This window comes from Arvicola amphibius, chromosome X, assembly GCF_903992535.2.
Source record: "Arvicola amphibius chromosome X, mArvAmp1.2, whole genome shotgun sequence".
Lineage (NCBI taxonomy): Eukaryota > Metazoa > Chordata > Mammalia > Rodentia > Cricetidae > Arvicola > Arvicola amphibius.
The window spans coordinates 135,075,068-135,099,152 of NC_052065.1; the positions used below are offsets into that span (position 1 = coordinate 135,075,068).

The following is a 24,085-nucleotide window of genomic DNA, read 5'->3' on the forward strand; positions in this document are numbered from 1 at the left end:
TCCTTTTCTCTTGGCAGTTCTCCGAACACTAAGGCTCCTGCTGGTTACATAATCCGGTAAGTGATCTCAAGACTCTACCTGCATCCTCATAACACTAGGGCCACACCCAGACTTCTCAATCCTTTCGGTGTCTCTTGTAGGGGAGTGTTCACCCGAACAATAGACAGCTCATCTAATTCCCAACAGCACCACTCTAAGACCAATGGAACTCCAAGAAGGTACATCCTTTGTGTGCTGGCCAGATGGTCAATAGGAAGGTGGGGGAGTCTTGTCCAGAGCCAAGACCAAGGAAGGGCTAGCAGAGGAGTAAGAGAATGTCCCGCCTGGCTCTGGCCACTGGCCAAGGGCAGTGGCTAGGAGGGGGGCTCTGCATAGAGATGTGGATTATGCCTACACTTCCTAGTGCCCACAGGCCTTTATTTTACTTACCCCATGACCCATTGGCCTCACAGCTGGCATATTGCTGAGAATATTGAAGCCATGTGCTTAGTTCACCTTCCTACCACGCCAAGGTGGCATGTTATGTAAACACCTTGCTATTAGTCGTTACTGGGGCTCCATTGGAGAAGATGCAAATGAGAGCCTGGCGGGCTGTTTCCTTGTGATGGAGCTGGGTCTGTTATGCTCAAAGTGCCTGGCAGGGCTGACGACAAGAAAGAACATCTAGTGGCCCGTGTCCTGTCTCTCCGGGGCTGTGTAGGTAAAGTTAGAGGCAAGAGCTGACCTGTGATTGGGCAGATGGAAATGTTTTGGTCTTCTAGTGCTTCTGGACTGCTGGGACCAGCTAATTCTGGTTCTGCTCCCCACTCCTCTGGTTATAAGATGACTACGGAAGATTATAAGAAGCTGTGAGTATAGAATGACCTGAACACTGAACCCATCGAGGGGAGATGAACACTTCTAAACTAGTCACTTATCTGGGGAGATCTAGTCTTATTGGCTTGACAACCCTTGCCACTTATAACTGTGGCCTGGAGCAGAGGGTGACACAGCTCTAGAAAATTGAATGGCTATTTCTAGTACAGTTATATGAGGCAAAGCAAAAGCTGTAAGAAAATTCTGGAAGGAGCACATTCTAGAAAATGGACAATGAGCCATGGCCATGAGGCCTGCTGCTCACTGTCTGTGTTTTCTGGATATAGCCCTATGCCCCTTCTCAGGTCTCAAGTTCTCAGGCAGGGCTGCGTTCAACTGAGCTATGCTCGGAGGAATGATGTTTCTTACATTGCCACTGTCCCCAGAGACTATTGGTGTGAGCATTTTGTGTCTAAAGCTTTGCTTTGCTTGAGGTTCCTTCCAAGGGCCCCAAGCCTGGGAGGAGAGCTCTGGACAAATGTCTGGATTGTGCCAGCACTTCCCAGGACTCCACATCCTTGTACAGCTTATTCCTTGTCCCATCGTCCTGTTTCATGGAACAACTGGCAGATATTTCTAGGGAAGTAGTGAGACTGTTGGCTGCGGAGGGACAGAACAGGAGAAAGGAGTGCTGGCTTTTAAGGAGGAACACGTGGGAGCTAAAGCTCAAGGTTGCAGCAGCGATATGTGTTAGTGGCGTTGGCAGTCAAGAAGCCAAGGTGCTAAGAGGAGTAACTTGCAACAGGGAATAGGAAGGACATGGAGGAAGAAGATTCATAACTGTTTCTGTCCCTCACAGGGCACCGTACAACATCAGGCGCAGCTCCACATCAGAGACCGAGGAAGTGGAGGTGTCCTTCACCTCAGATGAACAGAAACGGAGGTAATGTTAGCCATTATATGCATATCCATGAGTACAGCTGGGGCCAGAGTGTGCTGGAAAGGATGCTACCAGTCAGGGTACAAAGTGCATAGCACGCAATCCATGAAGACACTCATGGTGTGTAGGTTCAGTTGGCATTCCACAAGTTTGTGAACGTCTCAGTGCTGGGAGAACCTTGCATGGGTAGAATCTAGGAAACACAGGACCATGGATAAGGCTCATGGGTAGATTCAAACTGTCCCAAGAAATTTGAATAATATTCAGGGTAAAGTGACCCGGGAAGGCTGTCTGCACCCGCCATCTCTGGGTGTGTTGTGTTTGCAATGTTGTTTGGTTGTAGGAATGGTCTCCAGAATTTCAAGTGCCCCTTGCTTACACAGGAGGAGCCCAACTAAAGGCCGGCATCAGCCAGCTCATATGTGCTTTAGGAAACATAGTGACAGTCCCTTGCTGAAGGCCTAGAAGGATGGCAGTTCTGTGCAAAAAGAGCACACAGTTGCATGAGGTTTGAAATCTGGATAGTGCAGGGCCAGGGAAATGAATAAGAAACTCTGGAGGTGCCTCACATTTAATGCCATTCTGACACTTGCTTAGGTATGTGCACTTAGGCAAACGACCAGAGCAGTGGCCAGGCTCCGTCACTTATGGAGTGTATCAGCACCTACTTGCCTGGTTGTGAGGGTCGATGAACCAGTGTGAGAATGTCAGCATTCAGGGCTGGGCTTGACATGTGCTACATGCTCCCTAAGAAAAGGTCCTTCCCTCGGTGTCCATGGTTCCTCTGAATAGTTTAGAGCAGTGCTACCCTAGCTTATCCTCCTCAACTCCCCAAGGGTATTCCTGAGTTGGTTCATGAATCTCCCAGGCTAGACTGACAGAGTGGCTTGTTTGACACACGTCAGATGCCCTCACCTCATACCATCCCAGGTCACAAGCTGCAAGTGGTGTTTTGAGGAAGACAGCCTCACGGGAACACTCTTATGTCCTCTCAGCAGCTAAGAAGTCTACGAGGTGAGTTGTCCAGGAACAAGGCCCCATGGGCTTGAGCCTGCCTTGGCCATTACTGACTCCATGACCTGAGGTCCTTCTCCTCTACTGGGGTTTCAGCTTTCCTCTGACTGGTGAAAGAATAAGGGTATTCCAGCTTTGACCTTCTGGGGAGTCTCAGATGTACTTCTTAGAATAAAAGCAGGAGGTACTGGGAACAGGAGAGGCTGTAAGATGGTACCTGTCCTTCAGCTTTTTCCAACATGTCGCCACTCTGCTTCCTTTCTAGCAGTCCTACCCAGGAGCTGCAGGCCCCATTTATTGCAAAGAGGTGAGTATCACCAAGGGAAGGAAGCCTCAGGAGCCAGATGCTAGACAGGCAGCAAGCCTCCTGTCAGGGAGCAAAGAGAGTTGTCCTCCCCAGTCACAGCAAGAGTCCTTTTGTTCTGGCCCTGCCCTGTACTCTCCTGTTACTCAGAACCCCCAAGAGATACTCCCTAGGAGTTGATGTCATGGATTGGTCCTATAGGCAAACAGGGTGAAAAGGGGAGTGATTGCTTTGTCAGGAGACTACTAGCTGAGTGAGCAAGGGTCAATTTCTATTGGAGGAAAATGATGGATAGAAGATAGAGAAGAAACTTACATGAAGGTGAATCTGAGGGACTGGGACCTATAGTTGAGTGGACATCAAAGGCCTTTCAGATAAGGTGGCATCCATAATAAGCTGTAGGTGTAAAGTCAATGAGGAACCAGCATTCCAAGTGTTCCGGCCAATACCTAGGCAGTGCAAAAAGCAGAGTGGAAATAGGGTGCAGTTGAGTGACAGTAGCTGACGAGAAAGCAGTGAGCACTGCAGGCTGAGGGAGCGGCAGCACAAAGTATCAGAGAATAGTGTGTGCTTCTTAGCTCTCAATAATGGAGTAGAATGCTTTAAAACCCCAGAAGTGGAGGTCAGAACTCTGAAATTGGGGTGTTGGAAGGATTGGGACATATTGTATTTGCCTCACCAAGCTAATGTCGTCTTCATTCACATTGACTCTGTATCTGTGTCCAGATTTCCTTAGTCTCAGAAGGACATTGCCATTGGATTCAGGGCCTCTCCTAATTTAGAAGGACCTCATCTTAGCCTTTTTACATCTCCTAAGAACCTATTTCCAAATGAAGTTCCCTAGGCTTCAGGAACTAGCCCAATGGTAATGTCCTACCCACTCCCCCTGAGCTGGAGTGGCTAAGACACCGGTGAAAGCACCAAGGTAGCTGAGAAAACCACAGGGGCCACTTTTCTTGCCCACAGGGTTGATGTGGATGAGGATGTACCTCCCGAGAAAAAACAGGAGCCCCCTGCTCTAGCACGATCTGTTTCTGGCAGGTAACAGTCACTCTCCTTAGCTGTGAGAGGCAGGCCACTGCATCAGTAGCTTCCCATTGTGATACTTGCTCCTGGTACTTTAACTTGGCGAAGTTTACCCTACCTAGGGGACAGGCCTGTTGTCTCCAGCACTTCTCACATCTGCCTTCTTTGCCAGTGTAAATGGAGGAAGAGCCCAAGTGTCTCAAGCAATTCGACTTGGGTGCATAACAAGTGTTTCCAGTCCCTCTGGAAGCCAGGAACCCAGGTGGGTTTCAAGAACCATCTCTGGGCTATGAACTGGTAACATGGTTTCCCTCTGGTCTGACTGGCTGTGTTTGGCAACCTAGGAAGGTCTAGTAGTGCGGTGACAGTGCCAGGTCATCTAAGTTCTGCCTGTCTCACTTTCAGGTTGCTGCCTCCCATTCCCTGGTAGCCTTTCTAAAATGTCAACCTAGCCATGTCAAACCCTCATCTCTACTTCAAGCCCATCTCACAGCTTCTTCTTACCAGACAAATCTGTTCAAATGCCTATCTAGAAGCCCTTTTACTTTCTAAGAGTGGCCTAGAGTCAGCTCCGAGTAGGAGACTGGCAATACCCTTTCACCCGCCTACAGTCAGTGGCTTGAACTTAGCTACAGTGCCATGAAGACTCAAACAAAGAACAGATGAGGGCAAAGAGGTGGGGAAGATGGGTCTGGGTATCACACTGCAGCGAAGCACCAGACAGAGAATGCACTTGGGTGCTGACACAGAGGGAAAAAGGAAGCTTGTCTCCTAGAAATTCTCCAGTCTCTCCTTTGACCCGCAGTTTGAAAACTGAGGAGATCATCCATTTGCAGATCACGACCCCCAGAGCAGGACTCCGCCTGGTGGCCCCAGACCTGGAAGCCCTGAGGTACTGAGGCCCCATTGCTGTCCTGCCTCCCTTTGCACCTTTCTCAAGATGAGTAGGAAGCAGGAGGCATGGTCTGCCACTGTGGGGATAGCTAGGAGGTGTGGTCAACCTGTGTTCTCTACCAGTGTCTCCATATTTTATTCAACAATAATTATGTAATGAGTATTTGATTTTTGTGAGGCCAAAGGCCTGGCCCTGAGACCCAATGGTGACTGGAACTCCCTGGGTCAGAACTACTGACTCTGACAAGATCAACCTACAGTGCTGACCATAGCATGTACTCCAGTGTCCTCAGAAAGTGACGGGACTGACCAGCAGAACTGGGTGGGGACACTGGGTCTGTGTAGCCCTTTATTAAAACCTAGGTTTTAATTGTCTTGTTTACAAGAGAAGGCATTGGGTTGGGGTTTTTGGGTCTGCTTAAGAAGAGGATGGGTGAAGGGCCACATCCATCAGGGAGCACAAAGGTTCAAGCTCCTTTCCTGGGAGAAGCAGTGGGATGGGCAGCCAGGATACAGGCCAGCACGATCCCAGATGAGGGAGCACAGCTCTCTGGTCTCCTGAGCATCAGGTGGAATATCTGGAAAACAAGCATGGATGACAGTATTACCCAGCGCTCCGTCATCAGTCACCTAACACTCTGCCACCTTTCTTTCTGTCTGACTTCCACACTCCTGCCTGGGGACATTTGGAAAGGAGTGTGAGTAGCCTAGCAGGTGGTGGAGTATGTGGACAGGGAAGAACACTGGAACATGAACTGGTAAAGGACAGATAAGGTGGAGAAGATGAAAGGATACCAGAAATATGTAACCAGGGAAACAGAGGGTATCACAGGGTTGAGAAAAGAGAGTTATAAGTCTGAGGGAGAGACCCACTGGTGGGTGACCCAGAGTAATGCCGAGACTGACTCCTGGATTTGATAACACGGCTCCCTGATGAGGAATTAGGATTAGAAATTTCAGGGCAGATGTCTGGGCTCCAGCTCTTCTTGTTACTTGTGGAACTTGGAGCACACAGCTCAGGCCTTCTGAGCATCAAGTGGCTCATCTGGAAAACGGGCATGGATGGCAATATTACCCATGTCTTGAAACTGATGTGGAGGATTAACATGTGGAAAGTTGGAAGAATAGAGTCTGGCCCCTAGTCGATAACAGTGAATAATAATGAGGATTTGTGAGTTGGCCAGCCCATCATTAGCAAATTTTCAGCACCTAAGAGACAAGCAACACTTAAGGATGAGGTAAGCATCAGAGTGTGTGTGGTTGAGGAGTAGTTAAGTCATTTCTTTCCTCTGCAGGCCTTCCCACAAAACCAATGAAGTATCGCACTCTGAAGACTTCAACAGAGATTCAGCTTGTGAGGCTAAGTTTAAGAATTGCAACACAGATTTGGAAAGGTAACTCACTGCAGCGAATAGACCTTCCCCAGAATACAAAGCCCATGTGCATGCAACCAAAGGGCTTCCATGAGCCTGGATCCAAAGTCAGCAGCTGAAATAAAGATCAGCACTAGACTATGGCTACCTGTCTGCAGAGGGAAAAGTAGAGAGGGAGAGAGGGTGGGCCTGTAGAGAGCAAAACTAGTATTTCCCCAAGTATCAAATTGCAGAGGAGCACAACTCCATACCAGGCTCTCCCTCTCACGAGTCTCCCCCACCCCCGCTTTTCATTTGGGAGCTCTAGACCCCTAGTGTGGACTGAACCCTAAGAATGAGGGAAGGGGGCCTTAGATGGATGAGGAAGGGAAGTTTTTCTGTCTGCCCTCTCTGACTTGCTAGCAACCCAAGTTCCCTGTCTCTTGCTCTGGTGAACATTGGCCACTAATGTGGCTACCTCCCCCTGAGTTTCTAGCTCATTTTGTTTCTGTTCATGTTCCTTGACCATTAAATTTGAGTGAAACAGAAGTTGTTGCTGAAAGAGTCCACTTAGGCTTGATCAGAGCAGTTTAGGGAGCTAAGCAAAGACTTCTGCTCCCAAGTCATGAGACATATGCTCAAGACATCGAAATTACACAAGGTTGCACCTGATCAAAGTCAACAAATGCTGCTCTTCCAATATCAGATCAGCTGCACAGTTGGATGGTGGCAGCAAGGAACCAGAAGCCCCAGAAGCCCCCCCAGAAGGTTTGGCTGGAGCAGGCTCTGGCGCAGAGCAAAATGGGTAAGATTCTAGTGGGAGACAGTTGTCACAGATCCCTGGTGACAGACCAGGTTCAAGCAGCCAAACTGCTTGCACTGCCGGGATTGGGACTCCTCTCTTCGGCACTCCCCGTCCTTTGCTCTTGGATTTTCTGCTTCTTGGATTTACTTTCATTTCAGTCTAGCCATGGCCACACCTCCATCACTGACTCTCAAATTCCTCTTGTTTGCCTCACACTCTTTCCTGATCAAATGTTGTGAGAGTCATTGAAAGAAGTAGACGAGTGAAAGAAGCTAGGAGAGAAGCCCTGGCTGCGTCATGAGCCACTCTTAGTGGGTGATTTCAGGAATCATCCCCGGAGACAAAGGCTAGTTATACAGATGTTGGCAAAATAATAGTACAGTTTCAAACTGTGCTAACAACCTTATGGTTGGTCTGTAGAGAGCTGAAACTGCTGGAGGGCTGGCCCAAACGCATGACCTCCTGAAGTCTACCCAGGAGGATCATGGGAGGATGCTCTTCTGGCTGCTTCCCCAACTGGATCTCTCAGCAGGTTCATTTTCTCACTAACTTAACTAGTTGCAGTGGGTGCCTGGTATCAGATATAGTTTGTTGGCCCAGAAATTTCAGCACCAACCTACATGAACCAACTTGGGGTAGTGGTGGAGACTTGTGGAAAAGGGGGCATCAGGAGGCTGAGAAGCCACTCTTGGTGAACCCCTCCTGTACAGACTGTAGTCTGCCCCAACCAGCAGGATTGTGGGAAAGAAATCTCAGGGAGAGACAGACAGGCAGCACTAGGAATGGCAGTGACTGGCGGAATCAAAGACAGGGCAGTCTTTCTTTACTGACATACTCAGTCCTTCCCTTTCCTCTGAGAAGGCAAAGGGGAAGCCATCGGCCCAGTCTCCTCGTTCTGAGCCTTAGCAGACTTTTGTGCTTTCTTCCCTCAGGTCTGGCGCCATGATAATTTCTTTTGTGAACGACAAGAAGAGCGATGGCGCAGCAGAACCCATGGGGTAAGGCATTAGCAGGCAGTGCTAGAAACCCAGCAGCTTGGGTTGCTGTCACGTTTTGGCTAGGAAGATGAAGCCAGCTATGTCTGTGAGCTGGCCTGAAATATATGAAGAGACAGAAGATCCAGCTGGAAGTTTTTGGCCTGTATGTGCCAGGAAACCTTCCATTACGTACCATTGCTTGCAGTGAAGCACTCTCTACTCCAGCGAGGTCACTTTCCTTCCGCTGTTGGTGTGGCACTTGGGCCACAGACAATGAAGATGTGCTCCTGCTTTCAATGAGCTCTCACTAACAAATCAGTGCTACAGAGGAGGGGTCTTTGGGATAGCTTAGTGGAGAGTGGAAACCGGCAGCCTCTCGAGCAATGAGAATAGAACCAGGGAGCTAGAAGTAGAAGTAGACACAGTTTATTAAGAAAGAGAAGATCATTCCTGAGAAGAGAAGTGGGGAGCTGAGGGGATGGCTCAGCTGGCAAAGTGCTTATACTGTAAGCACTAAGACCTGTGTTCCACCTCCAGAACTCACACAAAACGCTTGGCATCCCAGCATCGGGGAAGTGGAGACAGGAGACTCTCTGGGTCTTGCTGGTCTTGCCTAATTGGTGGGCTCCAGGCCAGTGAGAGACCCTGTCTCAAAGGAGGTGATGCTGTAACTAAGGAGTAACACCTGGAGTGGTCCTCTAACCTTCAGATGTGCAGGTACACAGGCAAACACACATACAAGCACACGCACACACATGTTGTGTATGTGTGTGTGTGTGTGCACATATAGAGAAAAGAGAATGGAAGTGGACCAGATCTAGGAATGTTCTGAAGCCCCAAAGCCTTGGATGAGGAGAATCTTGATCCTTTATGGGTCATTTACATAGGCCCACACACTCACACATTTGAATCATGAAATTTTTCTCATTCATCCTATTTTATTACATGCAGCCTGCGATGTGTGTGAAGAGGTCCTGTCTTCTCACAGTGGTTTCTTTGCTATGCTAATCTCGATGCCTCTTTCTCAATGATCCATTCTCCTGCCACAGCCTTTTATTCTGTTTCCATGGAACCTTTCAGATTTATGCCTAGTTTGTATGAAGAGCAAAGGCTTGAAACCTAGGTCCCTCCCCATGTCTTCTGGAAGCACAGTGCTCTGAATATAACAGAGATGCTTGTTAAAAGATTGTGTTTGTGTGTAGGGGGGTGGTAGCTCAAGAGCACAAAGAGAATCAAGCCTAGAAAGAAGGGACAGCTGAAGCTCCAGAACTGTGGCAGAAATGTGCCTCGCATGTTCCAGAGCATAGAGTAGCTGATGACTAATGAGTGAGGGCCTTGTTTAGTTTAATAACAAGACTTTATCAATCAGGTTTTAATCCAAAGAGACTGCTGTGGCTTATGGACTTAAGGTGAATGGGTGTTTAGATTTTCACATTACACTACAGTTGTCTTTTTACTCTAAAGTGTAAATGTCCCTCGAAGTCACAAGCCTTGTTATACAATGTTGCTTTTCTTAGACTGCACTGACAATTAGCACTCACTGAAAGTATTAGCTGATGATAGTCACAGTATGTTGTCTTTATGTGCTGTAAGTTGTTCTAATAACTGTGAGATGGGTAAATGGGGAAGCAAACAGAAAGGTTGTGACTTATCCAAAACCATACCTATGGCAGAACTGAGTCCTAATAAAACGGCTTAAAGATAAACCCTAAGAGAAACTTCAGCAAGCTAGTTGATGAGATTTGTTGGAGCCCAATGTCAGGAGCAGAAATGTCACCTTCCAACTGTGTATTGATCTGGTGTTATCATTTCCCAAGCAAGAAAGATTTCTGATTATGCAATTTGAAAGGGAAGAAAACTTGGGTCCACTCATGTGATAAGCAGAACTAGAAGTAAAGTCTAAATCTGACCAATTGTGGAGTTCGGGTTCTAAGCAGTACATTCCTTTGCTGTTTACCAGTTTGAAAAATCAATGCAAACGTTCCTGATGGCAGGGTTTCATAACTCTGGCTGTGCTTAAGAATCTCTTAGGGTTTTTCCATTTAAAAATTATAATTTTTTGTGTATGGGTGTTTTGCCTGCATGCATGTTTGCACACCACCTGCATGCAGTATCAGTGGACATTAGAAGAAGGCAGTGGGTTCCCAGAGACAGATGATTTGAGCTGCATGTGGGTGCTGGCAATTGAAGAAGAGCAGACAGTGCTCTTACCTGCTCTCCAGCCCCTCACCTGGGAAAGTGTTAATAACAAACACTCTGAGATTTTTGTTTAATTTCCTGAGTATTTTTCTTAAGATCACCAATTTCCTCTCTTCTCCAGTATACACTGAGAACCAATCTAAGGGTAACAGCTCTTTTGTTTTGTTTTGGGTTTTGGTGTTTTGAGACCGGTTTTTCTGTAGCTGTGGAGCCTGTCCTGGAACTTGCGCTGTAGACCAGGATGGCCTCGAACTCACAGAGATCCGCCTGCCTCTGCCTCCCTCCCAAGTGCTGGGATTAAAGGTGTGCACCACCATGCCTTTAATTACTAGGATAGCAATTCTTAATCAGAGGTTTTCTCTGCCCACTCCTTACCTTCCTGCGTGGTCTCGTAATAAGCCGAGGTATTTTTGGATGCCACAACCAAGAGTGGGTTCTAAAGGATAGGAATCTGGGTGCTTCTAAACAAGTGAAAATGGTGCCTGATTCTTTTCAACACACATACTAGCTTTAGCCAGACGAAAATGTTCATTGTATTAAGGTTGACAAGCCTTCCTCTATTACCATCTCTTCAGGGACACACACTGAAAATGTCAAAGTGAACCATAGGTACAATCAGACTGCCGCAAACACGCACCGCGGGTACAGAACGCTTGCGCCTGTACCTATTCTAACTAGACTGCTGCATACATACTTCAACTGTGCAGGTCTACAATTTGGTGCGCTGCCTGCGGCTGTGCGCATGCGCATGATGCGCCGCGTGTCAGTGTCTTGGCCAGAGCTTGGGTGTGAATACGCCTACTCGCGCAGCCATTTCCTGCAGCCGCGAGCTAGCTGGGGAATGAGACAGCGAAATGGCTGCTCCAGAGACTAGCGTCAACAGGATTTCTCCTGCGGCAGTTCCTGCACCAGCCATAAGATGGCGCTGGAGGATCACAAATGATCTTGGTTGCACGTTGCCCATCCCATCCCCCACACACAAATCTCTGCGTGGCGGGGGGAGGGGTGCGGTTGGCTACCCTGGCCAATTTGTGGATGGCCTCACCTGGGCTGTTTGCAGGGATTACTACTGTACCGGCTGAACCTCAAGGTCATTCATGACTGACCTCTCTCTCCTGGACAGGGACTCTACTGTGTGATTTCACAGTTCTCTGTACATTTGATAAACTGATTGAGGAGCATGAGGTCAGGACCAGCCACGGGGCAAAACTTTGCCCAGGTCATAGAATTAATTTAACTGTAAAAAGCTGGAGGGATTTTGCCCAGTGTTCATTTGATTGCGCATAGTGGGCTGAGAGCTTGGATTCTGAAGCTGATTGAAGCTTTGGGACCTTTGGCATGTTGCTCAGCTCTTACAGGAACAATAACGGAAATAGCTCCTACTATATAGACTTTAAAGAGAGTTAAATGGGTTTACATATGTAAAGTACTCAGGACATTTGGGGGGCAAAAAATACTATCAAATACTCATTTTATAAAGCCTTCAAGCTAAATGAAGTAGTTATAGAGAAACTATCCGAGGATACTCACCTCGCTTTCCCACTGCCAGTTTATTTTATCCATTTTTCCGGTCATTTAATAACATACTGCCTTGCCTTTTTCCTTCTAGCCTGAGTTGTTTATAGTTTGCCTCCTACATGAGAGGGTCTCACTGCTAGCAAGTGTTGCCAAGCAGTGGGTTACACTGTGGAAGCACACTGTGGAAGCAGGCATATGTAGAGAGTGGCCTTGTCTTCCATGCAGAGTGTAGTTAGGTCAGGAGTTGGCAGTGGCTGCCTTAAGGCACCAGATTCTGTGCAGGCTTCAAAGGCCTTCAAAGGCCTCCTTTGCTGCTATTTTCTCTTGGCCCACCGGACTTGCAAGCAGCTCAGCAGGAAACTAAGACAGCCCCTCCCGGATGCTATATTGCACAGAAGGGCCTCCTGGGCGTGTCTGGCTGCTCGCTCTTTTTCATGACCTATAAAGTTTACAGCTCCTGAAGTTGCAGTGGCTTAGCATGTTTCTACTACTGCTTCTTCCCAATAGAGCTGGATGTGACAGTTGCTTTCTTTTTGCTGCAGAGGGGTTTTAGCTTCTCTTCACCTGAGGCTGAAAATCATGGCTACCACTCATTCTTTTTGTTACAGCAGCTTAGAGCCTGCCTGCTATGGGCCTTGATGTGCACAGATGTGTTCCAGGGATAGTGGTCATGTTCTTCTCTTGTGGGAGAGTGGAATTAGGAGGGACTCAGGAGGGAATGCTGGGATACTAGGGTCCCAGTCTCTGAGCTTGAAGACAAGGGAGGGTGGGAGGAGGGGAACACCATCTTAGGGCATCTGCTGGCTTTCCTGTGGGCCCTGCCATGGAGTGTGCAGCGCCAGTGGGTGGGTGGGGCCAATGCAGGAAACTGAGGGAGGCACTCCCACCTTGCCAGCTTCAGGGATAGCATTACTGTGTTTGTGACACATGGGGCAATCCCCTTTTAGTGACAAGGGAGCAGCAGTACCTGGCTCCTCTCTTTAGATGAGAGTATCCCATCCTAACAGCCATGGGAGAAACCAGAGTGCGGTGGAACAGTCCCCTGGGACTCTCTCTCTCTATGATACTTGTTCTTCCTCAGTCCCTCAGCTGATGGGGAGATGAACATGGCTCCCATGAACATCCAGGCCTGTCAGGAGACAGATGGTACTACAAAAGGCGGCCAGGGAGACCCAGCTGCAGCCCCTCAACAGCCTGCAGATCCCAGCACCCCGGAGCTGGGGAACAACTCCAGTGCACCCAGTCAGCTCGTCCCATCTGAGGCCCATGCCAGCAGGTAAGATCTTACCCTGGCCGCCTGATGCCTGTGGCCAAGGTGTGTGTGATGGCCACACAGTAGGAGGGAACTGCTTCTCTCAGTCCAGGCCTTTGTGTGACACACTGGCCCAGCCACTGCCTGGCTTCTTTTCTCAGACAGCACTGACAACTTCCTGGAATTAGGAAGCTGAAATGGGGCTGTGATCACTGCAAGAAGGCTGGCCATTTCCCAGTGCATGAGGCAGGAGGGAAGTCTGTCTCCCAGAGTGTCCATGTTTGGGGTCCTAGGGGTGGTGTCAAAGTATGACATAGAGTATGAGTTCCATAGACTGTGAGGAAGAGAGAGAAAGGGCGAAGACGAATGTTGGTGTTGATGTCTGTGTCCGCATGACTGACGGGGGACTGGGACTGGGATAGAGGTGACTATGAACGCCAGGCTCTTGAGAATGCTGTTCGCCTGCCAGCCCACATATCTCTGGGCATGCGCACAGACCATTACATGCAGAGTGCAAACAAAAGTGTTAGTCAGTCATGAGGAGCAAAACAAGGGATTCCTCAGAGAAGAGAGAGATACTGAGAAAAAAGTCAAGACTCTTGGAACCAGGGAGACAGAAGGTACAGTTGAGCAAGAACATTGATTAAACAACTTCGTACTTATGTCAAATGGTGGCTTCCTTCAGTGCGATAAAACATGCAGCCTACTATTCAGAACAGCCAAGGGATTGAGGCAGCCTAGGTAGCCAGCTACAGAGAAGTGGATAAAGAACATGCGGTCCGTGTGCACAGTGGAGTTCTTTTTAGCCATAAAAAAAGTTACATCGCTTGCAGGAAAATGGGTGTAACTGGAGGTCATCATAGTAAGCCAATCCCAGAAAGATAAATAATCATGTTTTCTCTCTTTTATGGTTCCTAGATTGTTTTTTTTAAGATACATAAAATCAATGACATGAAATTGAAAGGAAACCATCTAGGGGAACAAAGGCGAAATGTGCTCAGTATACAAAATGCTTTAAATTTTAAAATTAAATTTTTTTAAAAAATTATCCTTATGTGACACAGTACCAGGTACAATGAAGAAACAACAAAAAAATTTAAAATAAGCTTTAAAAAGTGCAACCTACAGATGTAGGAGAAGGTGATTGGTTCTGTTGTCCTTTCCTTTGGTGATGGATGGGCATTAGTAGTGTGGCTTTCTTTCCAGGAAGCTTAAGGTTGGAGCTGGGTTTGAGGGCTAAGGAGAACTTCCTCCATAGACATGCTGGAGAAGGCATTCACTACAGGGAATGAAAACTAATTGGTGGTCTGCCAAGAAGCATTGGGAGGGGCTAGGCAATCCCTTGCTCACGAGGAGCCAAAGGGCCAACCAACTTGGTTTCATGTAGGAGATAAGTTGCATGGGTTGTCAGGTCAGGGAGATGCGCAGCACACAAGGCAGGAGACCCATGCGGAGGTTGTGGCTCAGGCTGCAGGTGAGCTGACAAGGCTCCAGGTGATGCTGACAAGGCCCCAGGTGAGCTGACAAGGCCCCAGGTGAACTGACAAGGCTCCAGGTGATGCTGACTTTAATTAAAAGCAATGGTGCTAGAAAGGCAGTGCCCAGGGATGCTCCCAGATTTCTGTTTATGATGACAGGGTGGATGCTGAGAATGAGGAAGCACAAGGAGTTGCTGTGCAGATGTGATGTTCAGGTCATTGGTCATGCTGACTTTGAAGTGCCTGTAGGGGCTCCAGGTGACAAGTCAGCCCAGTAGGCTGGAGTAGAGTAAAGATGTGACCTCTGTCTAGAGTGTCGAGACTTGTCAGCTTATAGATTACACATGAAGGGAGTGTTCCAGAACAGGTCTGTTGTTTTTCCACAAAATTCCCAGTTGTCTGAATAGCTGTCGCTATCAGCTTGATGGGTAAATCTATGTGGTTCACGGATATAAAGGGAGCCTGCCTTTTGGTTCCAAACTTGTAGGCTCCCAACCTTCATCAGTAGGTGTTTCTCTCCATTTCTATTTTTTTTTAACTCGAAATGAGAAAAACAAAGATACTGATTGAGTTTCCTTTCTTCTAAAGTCCTAAGCAAGGACATGAAGTGAAAAAAAAAAGTTCCATTAATTGATTTTCTCCTTGCGGTGGCCACCTGCAAGGAGCAGTTTCCAGACAGGACAATTGATTTGGACTCCCAGCTTGAGGGAAACAGTCTGGTATGGTCAGAAGGCATGAGATGGCTGCTCACACTGCGTGTGCAGTCAGGAAGCCAAGCTGAATGCCACTCAGCTCTGCTCCTTCTTTTTACTGTTTTATTCGGTTCAGGGTCCCAACTCATGCTGCCACCCCAATTCAAGGAGAACCTGACTTCCTTGAGTCAATCTCTCTAGGAACACACCCCCCCATATATCTGCCCAAAGGAATGCCTTCTAGATGATTTTAAACCCCATCAAGCAGGTGGTCAAGATTAACCATCACAACGGAGACACGAAGCCATTTAGGCCAGAAATTTGAAGGAAAATACTGGAGGGCCTGGGAAAATGAAGATGATTTGGGTGTGGTACCAAGAAGTAAATGTTTGAATAAATGGAAGAATTAGTAAAGACTGAAGCCATGGAAACGAAACCTTTTCCTCTGATTGCCACTTTGATACTGCCTGCTTTCTGAGAGTTAGGTGTCTGCTTGGCTCGTGAGATGGGTTACCCGATGCCCTCAGGAAGTGATAGCCAGACCCCAGAGACCCAGCAAGGTCAGGCTTCTGCTTCTCTCAGCATAATATATACAGTATTCATTCTTTCTCAGCACTCCGGCTGCCTGTGAAAATGTGACCCCCAAGATATGTGATGTCTGGCAGGAGACATCTGAGGTCCTTCAAGGTGGCCAAGGGGACCAAGCTGTGTCTACTCAAGAACTTGCAGATCCCAGCACTCCAGAGCCACAGAGCAGCCCCAGCGGACCCAAGCAGCAAATCAAAGTGAATGAAAATACCAAGTAAGAGCCTGCACTGGCCACCCGCACCCACGGCACAGGCCTGGGGGGCTAGAGAGCAGCAGGAAGCAGAGGGAGCGAGGACCTGAAGAGTCGTGGCATCGTGTGTCAGAACAGGGCTGCAGTGCAGCAGCCACTGAAGCCTGAAAATGTGGGCTTGGGGTTAAGGGTATGGGGGGGTTTTGCATTCATGGGGTCGTAAAGTCTCAGAAATACAGAACCTGGTGTGGTTGAAATGTATTGCCGTAATTAAAGGCTGCCACCCCCACCAAGATGGTCAGAGTGGGAGCTTTCTGACTCCTGGCCTCAGAAAAGCAGGGCCTGGCTACACCACATTGCTTATGCAATATTTTTTCTCATTGGAAAACAAAACAAACAAAAAAACTTTATTTTCTGAAGTCTAGTATGTCTGTTCTCTTTTTCCTGGCTGTCCTGGCTATTCTGCCCTCCGACATGATTCTGACCCACTGTCTTGTTCTCACCTTTGCTTTCCCGTGTCTCTCAGTTCCAAGAGTCTAAACAGGAATTAGGATACAATCAGAGGCCAGAGCCTGCACTGTTAATCGCCTAGGAAAATTCCTGTGCTAGGACAGGGACAGTCAGGCAAAGTGTTGTTAACAGGAAAGGCCGGTAGCAGCTGGGAGTGAAGAGGAAAGAGGACCTGAAAGAAGGGCCCTGTGCTTGATGGGAATAGAGGAAGGTGACCAGGGACAGGCCTTGTAAGTTAGGGGGAGGAGGGACCTCTTGCTGTTTACATTGCTGATACTGGGAAGTCTCCTTTATTTCTTTTTATTTTGTCTCTTTACTGTTGGCATCCTTTGTATGTGTGTGCGTGTGTGTGTGTGTGTGTGTGTGTGTGTGTGTGTGTGTGTGTCTGTATTGCATGTGTGTAAAGTGTATACAGGCATGCTTACCCATCTATGGGTATGTGGAGGCCAGAGGATGAGCCCAGATGTGTTTATCTCTCTCCACTTAATTAATGTTTTGCATGGGTATGCGTGTGGTGTGTGTGTGCATGTGTTTGCATATGTACATACAAGGTGGGTGCAGGTGCGTGTTTGTGGGTCTAAATTGGCATCAGTTATCTTTGATAATTCTTTTTATTGAGGCAGGGTCTCTTGCTGTACCTGCAGCTTGCCAATTCCTGTTAGTATAGCTAGCCACCTTGCCCCAGGGATCCCCTATTTCCACTTCCCCAGTGTTTGGGTTATAGGTGACTGCCACATTGCCTAGATTTTTATGTGTATTCAGTCATCACATTTGTGTGGAAAGTGCTTTTATTCTCCCCAGCCTCTCATAACCCCTGAATCTTACTGTTTCAGTATGAAGGGTCCTAACATGAATGTAAATGCACACCGTCAATAGTCTAGAGCCTGCACTGTTAATCACTATGATATGCATACTGAGTCAGTAAGGGCTGGCCAAAAAAAAGGCCTCGAGAGCTACCTAGGTGCTGACATCCAGGACCAGGGCCATGTGCTGCAGCCAAGGTGACAGGTGTCTTGCAGAATGAGGTGCATCTGACCTACCTTCCCATTAATGCATGAGTCCAGCTCTCTTCCCATGACCTGCAGTTCTCCAGGGAGTTTGATGTGGGGTGAGGGATTTAATCCTACAGAAAAATTGTCTTTTCTGGTTTCTGAACTAGCACCACTACACTGTTTTCCCTGGCTGCTCCCTCCTGGCTGCCACATTCCCAGTAGCCTGATGGATACGTTACTGATGCCAAGGTTCTAGGCTGCAGTCCAGAAATCACAGTAGAGATTGAAAGAAGTTTCTCCCCTGAATCATTTTGATTTAGGCAGTGTCTCTTCCCGTCCTACCTGGGTTTTCTCGTCTGTATAGAGAGAGGCTCCATTCACTAATCTCTGAGAAACATTCAAGAGCAATAATAAGATTTGCAGCTACTGTTACCCAAACACTGGCATGCTTTCAAAGGCCTTGAAGTAGCAAACTTGAGGTTAGTCCATAAAGCACTATTTAACTCAGAAAGTAGAGCCAAGCTCACTCTTTTCTCCATTTCTTCTAGGCTGCAGAGCCCTTCAAGCTTCGCAGTCACTGTTAATGTTGCTGCCGCTTCTGAAGAGCTGCGTATGCCAGATGCGTCAAGTGAGCTGGACTGCAGCTCAACTACGTAAGAAGGGGCAACTGAGCTGTGATATTCTTAGTCATGGAGGTTCCCCATAACCTCCTTGCAAGTAAAGGATGTCACTTTTGTTCTGTGTTGCTTACTCTGTGATGTCTCCTCCAACTCCCGGCATCCCAGTAGCAAGTGGGCAGATATAGTACAGTTCTTAGTTGCTCAAGTATAAACCTTATACTTCCCAAACCTACTGGTAGGATTGGACATGGTCCTGTAGCATGCTTTCCTTCTCCGCATCTCAACAAGAAGCTACATATAGGACACTAGGAGATGCAGCCGGTGGCAAGGTTTTGCCATCTGCAGGGCCTTGCTAGCATCCCTGAGGGACATGCCTGGGAAGACCCATGAAAGCCAGGGAGGCCAGGTCCGTCTCTCTCTCTCTCTCCCTCCCTCCCTCTCTCTCTCCCTCTCTCCCCCCCTCTCTCCTTTTAATCTACAAGAAGGGATGAAGGGATGCCATTCTAGGTAGCCTGCTGAGTGAGAGGTATGTGCTGAGATACCGAAACAGTTCTCTGGTGATATCAGGCCAGGGGTCGGGAGCATGGAATTGCAGGTAAACAATGGGACACACTGAACCATCATAAAGCAGAACTAGTTTCCAAAGCTTGGAAGGCTTCCCCAAAAGTAGAGAGTAAGGTGACTTGTAGGTCCCAGGAACATGATTGATAAGGAAATGCGAAGTAGCAGGTCAGTGCTGCAGGTAAGGTGCTGAGTGGAAAGAACCAGCTGTCTGTCACTCAGCCACTGATAACATTCTGATTGTGGGTGCAATGTGGAAGGGGACTCAGCCACAGAAGAGGGAAAGGAAAGTGGAGGGCCAGAAACACCCAAGTCTGGGAGAGGGCTGAGGGCTCGAGGCTTCCCTGGAAGAGGGTGTGCCATCTTTTACATCTCTCAAACCAAACACAAAATGAACCCAGGGGCTAAGATTTGAGGCCACGTGTACAATGGCATCAACAGCCTGGCACCTCTGTCTGCGGCTACCCTTGCAGCCTGGCTTGTGGAGCCCCCTAGCCCCTCTACCCTTCTCATGAGCTTCTGCATTTCCATCAAACTGGGCAGGGCACTGACCCTCCTCTTTGGGCCAGGCCCAGTCCCCTGGAATCTTCGAGTACAAGTCCTATTCCTTCTACAGCAAAGGGATTCTCTTCGTGAAGGAGTACATGGATGCTAGAGATGTGTCTTCTGGAAAGCCGGTGTTTTCGCACTATGGCAGGTAAGAACAAGTGTCAGCTGCTTTGTCATAGCCTGTACCAGGCCCAATGCTGCCTTCATTCCTGCATCCCATTCCTTCATTCAGGACTCAGCGGAGAGTAGCTACCAGGTAATCCAGTGAATGAAGGCGTGCTGCAGATGCCTCCTAATGCATGATTTATGGGTTTGCAGGTTTTCTTTCTCATTAGGTGACAGAAAATCATTGTTAGCCCCCATGCTCTTTCATGATCCCCTTGTCTGCTCACTTTCTGATGCCATGCAGGAAGGTACTTCCTCTTTTCAGTGCGACACCACCCACCCACCTCTCTAACCAGCATGGTTGATCCCTTGTCAACCCGAAGTACAAGCCTATCCCTAGTAAGCCATAACCTTTCCTTTCTTATCTATCCTCTAGATCACATGTTAATATCTACATTATATTATAAACATCCTAGAATTTAAAAGCCCCACAGTCTTTAAAAATTCAGTCTTTTTAAAGACCCAGTCTCTTCTAAAACTGAAACTTTTTAAAAATCCAATGTCTCAACCGTGGGTGCCTATAAAATAAATAAATGTATATATTACTTCAAGGCTCTAGCTGGCTCCACATTACAGCTGCTGCTGTCCTTGGTGCTCATTTCATGGTACTGGAATCTCCAAAAGTACCAGAGTCTCTAGCTGCAACTGGGCTGCACTTTCACCACCAGCCTCTCCGGGCTCTCTTCAGGGCCTGCAGCCCTGCCACACAGTGCCAGGCCTTAGCTGTTCTCCATGACCTACCCCTGCGTGCCTTCAAATCCAGTAGCACCTGGGTGACTCTTACACTGCCAAATTCAGCTACCAGCATGAGTTACAGCCTTGGCCTCTTCTGGAACACAGCTTCTGCGCGCTGACTCAGAAGAAACACTTCCCACCAGATTTCACCTCAGTAATGCAGCTCTCTTTTTGGAGCTGATTTCTTCAGCCGCAGCTGGTTAGCATCAAGTACCTCAGCAAAACCAAAGTTTCAGTTCAGTACTTCTGGTTTCTTACTAATCACCACTGATATTTCAGCCCAGCTAACCAGAACCACAGATTCTCAACTCAGAATATGCAAAAGCCCTTATAGGAGTCATTAAGGATGTGCTCTCAAACTTCCCTCTGGAACTTCCCAGGCCCGGCCTCCATTATCCGTGCCCTTCTCAGCATTCTTATTGTCCACGCTCCCACAGAATGGCCCACCAAGCTTTGGACACTCAGTGACTTTTCTAACCCAGGGTTCCACAGTCCTTCCACAGTCTTCCCCAAAACATGGTCAGGTTAGTCACAGCAATACCCACTATCCTGGTACCAATTTCTGCCCTTGTCAGAGTTATTGTAGGGACCAAGCACCATGACCAAAGCAACCTGGGGAGAAAAGGGTTTATTCTGCTTACACTTCCACATCACAGTTCACCAGTGAAGAAAGCAGGACAGGGACCTGGAGGCAGGAGTTGATGCAGAGGCCATGCAGGGTGCTGCTTACTGGCTTACTGCCCATGACTTGCTCAGTCTGCTTTCTCCAAGACCACCAGCCCAGGGATGGCACCACCCACAAAGGGCTGGACCCTCCCATGTCAATCACCAATTGAGAAAATGCCCTCCAGACTTTCCTACAGCCTGATCTTATGGGTACATTTTCTCAACTGAGGTTCCCATTTCTCAAATGATTCTAGCTTGCATCACCTTGACATAAAACTAGCCAGCACATTTAGTTTCTGATTTCCTCAGAGTCTGGGCTCCTGGAAGTTCCCATATAAAACCCACACATATGTACAAGAAGTGAAACTCTATATTTTTTCCTGCTGGTCAAAGGAACTGAAGGTCCCACTGGCTCATGTTGTGCTCTCTTCTCCATCACTCTCCCTGCAGTAGCAGCAGCATTGAGGACTCACTGAACCCAGAGAAGAAACCCCCACATGAAGGCACTCCACCCTCCGCAAGGTACGTCTGCTTTCTCGACAGAGGTCTTCCAGTTACCTAGATGAGAGAGCACTAAGGAAGAGCTTCACATGGGTCTTTTCTCTGCTACTTTGAAACTTTTGATCTTTTTGTAGATCACACAGTGGGACACTGCTTAAGGTGGTCCTACCCTAGTCAGGACGCCACGTCTGCATCAAATGAAGCCTGTAAACCCTGATGAAACGTAGACACAAAAGGCTGCCGAGGAAGGAAATTTCAGTGTCTGAAAGAAAGCTCAAGGAGGCTCTTGACAGCAGGATAGACTCCTCAGAATAGAACTTAATGATTCATTTGATTCAATTGCACATCTGACAGCTACCAAAAGAAAACACAACTACACAAGAGATTGTTGTGTAGGGAAAACAAAGTTGTCTTCAAGAAGACACAAGGTCTTCTTGGGTGCACAGTGGCCTGGAGCTGAACCAGGAGCATAGCACACTAGATAACAGCAATCATAGAACAAATAAGGGCTATTTTTAAATTCTTGGAATAGGAAAGAAAAAAGTCTACATTAGAGAGTAAATCTATTCAAGTTATGGGGGCAGTTTCAGGGAGCTACTGGCAAAGCCAAAAATGAATCCTGGGGCTTGACTACTAACAGGTTATGAATATTTCACCTTTGGAAAATATTCTCACTTATTATGAGATCTGTCTTACTGCGGATTACACTCAGAAGTCACAGCTAGACTGGGGAGAAAGTGGGATGAAGCAGATCCTACCAATGTACTCCCTTCACCCATACAAACAAGTACAGAGGCTTGTAAAGAGGTAAGGTTACAGATGTCCCCTCCATCATATTTGATGAAAAATCCAGATAACTGAATCCTGAGCAATCACAAATCATTTGATAAGTCACTCATCAGATGACTTCATAGTCTATTTGTTACATGCTGCTTAACAAAATACCCAAGGCTCGACATGGGAGAATGCCTTTACTACTGGCATTCAGGAGGCAAAGGCAGGGGAATCTCTGTGAAATTGAGGCCTGCTTGGTCTATATAGCAAGTTTCAGGGCACCTAGGGCTACACAGTGAGACCCGTTCTCAAAAACTAACATACAAAGTAAATACCTAAATGCCCACCTTATGAAGGACAGGGTACTAGGGGTCAAGTACATAGAATCTAGGTTTATTTAGTTCACAGTCTTTGAAATTCAAGGGCATGGACGTAATATCTATTTGGCTGTGGTTCGAGATCTCATAGAAGATGGCATCACATAGACTAGAAGACACACAGGAGTGGCATATTGGAGAAAAGGAAAGTCAGGCTTCTTTATTACATCCTCATAGGAACCAAACTGATCCTATAAGAACTAAATCATTCTCTTCTAAGGAAGCACCTACAATGATCCCTTTACCTCCTGCTAGGCTCCAACTCCTTTTATTTTTTTTTAATTTTTATAGGTTCTTTGTGGATTTCACATCATGCATTCTGATTCCACTCATATCCCCATCCTCTCACATTCACCCTTTGCCCTTGCAACCCCTCCAAAACAAATCCAAATATCAAAGAAAAACCAAAAACCAAACAAAACAAAGCAAAGAAACAAAACAAAACAACAACAAAGAAAAAGAAAAGAATCTTGTGGAAGCTGTAGTGTGGCTCAGTGAATCACACAATTCACCCTTTAGTCCATTCATCTCTACTTTCAGGCGTCCATTGCCACAAGTGATTGGTCTGGCTTGAGGCCTCTGGCTCTCACTGGGGCTCCTCTTGGATATCCTCTTGTTGTCCTGTGTCACAGAGATCCTGTTGTTCTGGACCTATAGATTCATCCCCTTCACATGCTCCAATAGTTCATAGATGTGGTGGATGTTGGGGTGGGCCAACTCAGCCCTGGTTCTGGATCTGGGTGGTAGCTGGGTTGGTCAGCTTGCTGGCTTTCCCTTACCACCACGCAGATGAGCTGGCCAGTACTGCCTTGGCTATCTCAGCCAATGCATCATGCAGCAAAGGAGCAGGGCCATTTCTCCAGCACTCGGGCCCTCAGATTTGAGTCCCCCTCCCTCATATTGCCAGGGTCAGCTCGACTGTTTTGCCCAGGCAAGGTGCATGCTATAGGGAATATATGGGGATGGGGCCAGCTCTCCTGCCCTCAGTGCTGGCTCACCTGTGACCCCGACAACACGGTCAGCTCAAGTGGGCTGCCCAGACAGGGTGCAGAGCTTGCTCTCCTATGTGCTGTAGCGGATGTAGGGTAGGACTAGTTCTCTTACTGTCTTGACCCCAAGGCCAGCTCTTTCGTCTGCCACAGGTAGCTAGGGGCAGAGTGGGGAGGGTATCTTTTCCTCATCCATGCTACCACATAGCAGATGATGGAGAGCGGGGTCAGCTCTTTCGCTCTCATGCCCTCAGGGTTGGCTCACCTGCGTCCCTGATCGCAAGGTCAGCTCTAGTGTGCTTCCCAGTTGAGGTGCGTACCCATAGTGAGGTCCCGAGTCCAGAGGTGAACTCTTCCCTGAGGGGTAGATAGGCCCCAACTCTTAAAATCTTACCATGTGCCATATTGCTACACTGAGGACAAAGTTTCTAACACGTGAATCCTTGGAGGACACACTCAAACCATGTGTAAATCACAGGAGGCAGGTGGTTGAGATGCCAGGAAATTTTTCAATTATAAAAGAGCAAGTGAAATATCAATTTCTGGTAGCATGACAAATCAAATGCCTTGGAGCTCTAGCTCGCCATTGTTCCAATATTAAATCCACAATCTAACATTCCTG

General features: G+C 47.7%; 1 protein-coding gene across 8 annotated transcripts in view; it reads left to right on the forward strand.

The window, feature by feature from the left end:
• Positions 1–24,085, forward strand: part of Znf185 (zinc finger protein 185 with LIM domain) — a 71,512-nt gene that overhangs the window by 37,180 nt on the left and 10,247 nt on the right. For 4 of the 8 annotated variants that reach the window (XM_038316176.1, XM_038316175.1, XM_038316179.1 and 1 more), the window contains 17 exons: positions 18–56; positions 141–218; positions 762–848; positions 1,655–1,738; positions 2,666–2,749; positions 3,015–3,056; positions 4,020–4,094; positions 4,252–4,341; positions 4,885–4,971; positions 6,269–6,367; positions 7,032–7,130; positions 8,063–8,128; positions 12,906–13,100; positions 15,860–16,048; positions 18,075–18,179; positions 19,324–19,404; positions 21,273–21,344. In XM_038316176.1, coding sequence (XP_038172104.1) covers positions 18–56; positions 141–218; positions 762–848; positions 1,655–1,738; positions 2,666–2,749; positions 3,015–3,056; positions 4,020–4,094; positions 4,252–4,341; positions 4,885–4,971; positions 6,269–6,367; positions 7,032–7,130; positions 8,063–8,128; positions 12,906–13,100; positions 15,860–16,048; positions 18,075–18,179; positions 19,324–19,404; positions 21,273–21,344 — 1,572 coding nt within the window. The remainder of the gene's footprint in view (positions 1–17; positions 57–140; positions 219–761; positions 849–1,654; positions 1,739–2,665; positions 2,750–3,014; positions 3,057–4,019; positions 4,095–4,251; positions 4,342–4,884; positions 4,972–6,268; positions 6,368–7,031; positions 7,131–8,062; positions 8,129–12,905; positions 13,101–15,859; positions 16,049–18,074; positions 18,180–19,323; positions 19,405–21,272; positions 21,345–24,085) is intronic. The other 4 variants (XM_038316178.1, XM_038316180.1, XM_038316181.1 and 1 more) reach the window with 4 other exon arrangements.